The 4,523-nt window shown below is 40.7% G+C and overlaps 1 protein-coding gene across 1 annotated transcript in view; it reads left to right on the top strand.

The window, feature by feature from the left end:
- stard10 (StAR-related lipid transfer (START) domain containing 10) overlaps positions 1–4,523 on the top strand; it is a 15,562-nt gene that overhangs the window by 9,517 nt on the left and 1,522 nt on the right. The window contains exons 2-5 of the mRNA XM_035680735.1: positions 316–463; positions 596–699; positions 3,669–3,786; positions 4,255–4,307. Coding sequence (XP_035536628.1) covers positions 316–463; positions 596–699; positions 3,669–3,786; positions 4,255–4,307 — 423 coding nt within the window. The remainder of the gene's footprint in view (positions 1–315; positions 464–595; positions 700–3,668; positions 3,787–4,254; positions 4,308–4,523) is intronic.

Genomic DNA, 4,523 nt, shown 5'->3' with positions numbered 1-4,523 from the left:
TGCATACAGTTGGTCATATTGCCATTGTTAGGGGGCCCCCGTGGGTGCCTCTGGTGAATAAAAGGCTACAATCAACCTCTCAATATAGGTATCCAACCTAAAAGCTGGTAAAACAAGCGGGGCCTTTTCTAGTTGACATTGCTGAGAGCTACTTGCCACGTAACATATTGGTCACATTCTAATTATCAGTGAAATAGCACGAGTTATGATCTATAAATCTGACTTGTATGAAACACTTATTTTAGCTCTTTGTACATTTTCTTTATTGCCTAAAAATGAGCACTGTTTTTCTTTCTGTCTGTCTCTCTTTCTCAGTGTCAGATGGTGTGTAAGGACGTGTCAGCTGAAACCATGTACGACGTTCTCCATGACATTGAATACAGAAGGAAATGGGACACAAACGTCATTGAGACCTTCGACATCGGGAAACTTACGGTCAACGCCGATGTCGGTTACTACTCATGTATGTTGCACTCACGTGTAAACGTGCTATTTCCAAAAAGCGTCTGCATTCATTTGTCAATAATATAGTTTGTGAAGGGAAGCAGAGACAGTGCATATTGATCTGTAAAAATGTATCTTGTTTGTTTAACAGGGAGGTGTCCAAAACCTCTTCGGAACCGCGATGTCATCACACTTCGCTCTTGGCTGCCAATAGGGAAAGATTACATCATCATGAACTACTCTGTCAAACATGCCGTGAGTATAGACGCAAACACGGGGGGCTTACATATGCTCAGCTTAGGCCTTATTCAACCCTCTTATAACTCCATGTGTGTTCAAAGGTGCATTGTGAAACCCTGTTTTTAAATGAGCGCACATTGGCTGAGCCGCAATGAACGTTGATCCAGTTTAGCGAGCTTAAGGGCGTCGTGTTGTGTGAGGAGAAATCCTGAAATATTTGTGGAAAGTGGTCAATGCAAAACTGTGTGTGTGTGTGTCAGTCACTGCATGCAGAAAGTAAGAGAGTTTGGCCCCTTTCCAAAGACAGAGCACTGCCTTACCTCTTGCGCCCTTGATGCTTTTACCTGGGAAAATGATAAATGTACTGCGTGCTGCTTGGGTTTAAGTTTAGGATAGCAGATAAATTCAGTTGAATACGTTTTTCTTTCTTCTCAGTTTGGCTTCCAGTCATGCTTTAAAGGAAAAATGCCAACAGCGAATAAAGCAAACAGACTGATTAGAGACTGTGTGAGTGACTTTCAGTTTGGAATCAGGCCAGAATCCTCAGCCTTTAGTTTGGCTATATTTCTGTGTTTCTTGTCCAACTGGAAGAAGAGGACTATCTCGTGTGAAAGCTTATACTCATCACCTCACTCCACACTACAACAACTGATCTCTCAATTATTTCATTACCTGGTTTATAAGCTGGTTTTAAAACAGTAAAAAGTAAAATTGCTTTCATGATGTTGTAAACACCATGTTTTGTCTAACCAGTGTCTTAACAGTAAAAGGATATTTAGTTTACTATCACATAAGGCAAAGAAAGCAGTGAATCTGGAATATGTACTAGAAAATGACTTATTTGATAAATTAGTTAGCAAAAGTCAGCTGTATCTCTCTCGAGCTGTATTCCTTTCTGCCTGTCCCCTCTCTTCTTAAGTCTCATTTTCTTTTTCTTTTGTCTTTTGTGTTTCCCCTCGTCTCTTTTCCTCTCTTGTCTTTTTCCCTATTTTTTCTCATTCTCAGTTTCGCTCACTAATATAATGTTTACAAAAGGATAAGACCTCTCATGTGACTGTTAGCTGTTGACTTCCGCCTCCCCTTCCGCATTCCTGCATCAATAAGTGGTTACGAACATAATAGTGTGTGTGTGTGTGTGTGTGTGTGTGTCTGTATGTGTGTGTGTCTGTATGTGTGTGTGTGTTGGTGAGATTAGCCAAGGTCACTCTTGCTAGTCAGTAGAATTTGAGAGCTTGACTTGTGGAGTGCAGCTTAAGAGGATATTTAATAGAGTGCTGAGTTCATGTGCCCACTGCTAGGAGTCTGTCCGGAGTCTACAGGAGTCTGCATTTGACACCATGTTCATCTGAGCTCTTTTACATAATTACTAACAACTGCTTTTTCAGTAATACATTTGGAAAAGTTTCCAGCAATCAGTCTTTGAGATCCATCTTCCACTGACCTGTAGTAACTGTTGTTTGCTCCCCAGCAATTGCCATTGAGAAGATTGAGTCTCACTTGGACTTGCAAGAGAGGTCTATATATTTATATTAGGGCTACAGCTAGTGAGTACTAATGACTACTCTATCAGTTAATCTATTGAGTACTTTTTAAGCCACAATGGTGGCCTGACTCTGGGGTCTGGGGTCAGTTGGTCCATCACTTTGGACTAGACTGAAATAAACTATTAATATGGATGAAACAGGCATTCAGGGTTCCCATAGGGTCACAAATGAATGACATTCCCATCAGACTCAGTTGTACTGATGTACTATGCTATTAAGCATAAAGCATGCATTCGTGTTGCATGCAAACACGCTAAATTAAGAGGGTGAACATGCTAAACCTTATACCTGCTAAACGTCAGCATGTTAGCATTGCCATTGTTAGATTGTTAGCATGCTGATGTCAGCATTTAGCTCAAAATGAGGCTGAGTCTAAGTATAGCATCACAGAGCTGCTATGGTTGTAGACTCTTATCTTATTGATTAATCATTAGATATATAAAATGTCAAATAACAAATATCCTTTCCAAGTTACCAGAGCGCACAGTGATGACTTATAATTGCTTGTTTTGCCTGACCAACAGCCTACGTAAAGTTAAGTAAATGTGTGTTTGATTGATTGATCATCAGTTGCCCAGTTTTAAGATATCATAAAACACGACATTTCCTGGTATGGTGAATGGGTCGAGACTCTAGAGAGACACCGCATTGGTGGTTAATGCTTAAAATTTCCCGTAGTCTCTTATAAAAAAACTTTCTACAGTAGCTCAGAACATTGTGATGTTGTCCTTGATTTCCTAGAGGCCTGCCAATGTAATGATTCACAAAGGTTTTCATTGTACTGCACAAAGCAAGCATTCCTACAGTGTAACCTAATAGTAGAGAGGTGCAGGCACCAAAATTTGAGTCAAAAAAAAAAGATAAAAGCAGTTATCTGAACTTCTCCGCTGATAAAGGTTCTTAAGCCAACTGCTGCTTCGTGTGCTTCTTAAGTGCTCCGCAGTGTGCCTGTCCCAGTTAGCACAGGCTAACCAGTACTTCATCATCATGAATAATAATCTTTAGATATATAGTCAAAGGAGTCAGCAGTGGAATAGTATGCTGGAGCTGGCCTTTACTGCTGTGTTAGTCACAGAGTGGAGTGGATTAGCATCAGAAAGATGACTGTGAAGCAGAAAATCAGCTTGACTGGCAGCAGAAAAACACAACACAGAAAAATACCCTGGTGCATACCCTGCACAACTTATGTCAGCCATTTGATAGATGGTCACAGAGAGCTAAAGACAACATTTTGGGTTTTTTTAGCAGTCATTTTTTAATATCTCTGCTTGTGCATGTGTGTATTTTTTGCATTCATGCATGTAATGAAGTCACATACATGATAATAAAAGAAATCTGGAGGAACGGGATGCCTTGTCCTGATACATGCACTGAATGATGACAATGTTAATTTGAATAAGAATCTGTATGTGTGTGACTGTGTGTGTATCATTCCTACAGAAATACCCTCCTAAAAAGGACATGGTGAGAGCTGTGTCTATTCAGACTGGCTACATGATCCAGTGCCAGGGACCCAACCGTTGTATCCTCACTTACATGGCCCAGGTAGATCCCCGAGGTAACTAATACACACTCACTCACTCACTCACACTCACAGGCAATCAACAGCAACAACACACAAGGACAACCTTTCAGTTCATAAATAGAAGTACATATACAAAAGAAGACTGAAGCACACAGGTATACACACACACACACTCAACCCAGGTGTTTGACGCATGCTCAAAGTCCTAATAAATGATTCATTGCCCTGCCTTTATGTCAAAATGAATCGCCATAGTAACCATATGAAGGACAGTCTGTTTCACTCTGCCGCCTCTCTCTCTAGCTCTGTCTCCCTTTCTCTTCCTTCTCCCGCCTAGAAAGTTACAAAGCTTCATTTTGATCCTGGCTGACATGACATGTAATAAAGCAAATTTTAAATCCCTTCTTCCTCATCCTCCTCCTTCTCTTTTTCTCTCACTTTCATTCTCTGTCATCCTCGCACTTTTCTTCATTGTCCTCTGTGCACTGTCTCTCTTTACAGGTTCGTTACCCAAGTGGGTTGTCAACAGGTCTTCACACCTCCTCGCTCCTCGTGTAAGTCATTTGCAAATTTACAAAGATTCTGTGAGTGTGTCTTGTGGTTGTGGACGTGTTAATCTACAGACACTTTGAGGTTATGAGCAGCATAGTGTTTGTCAAGATGAGGACTGTGCAGACCTTATATGCACGCATAACTTATAATCTCCTCTACGCATTCCAGAAACATACTGTTTATGTATTTGTTTGTCTGAGTGTGTGTGTGTATGTGTG

This window comes from Morone saxatilis, unplaced genomic scaffold (genome assembly GCF_004916995.1).
Source record: "Morone saxatilis isolate NCDOM2014 unplaced genomic scaffold, NCSU_SB_2.0 Contig8, whole genome shotgun sequence".
Classification (NCBI taxonomy): domain Eukaryota; kingdom Metazoa; phylum Chordata; class Actinopteri; family Moronidae; genus Morone; species Morone saxatilis.
This window is presented reverse-complemented; position numbering and strand designations above follow the sequence as displayed.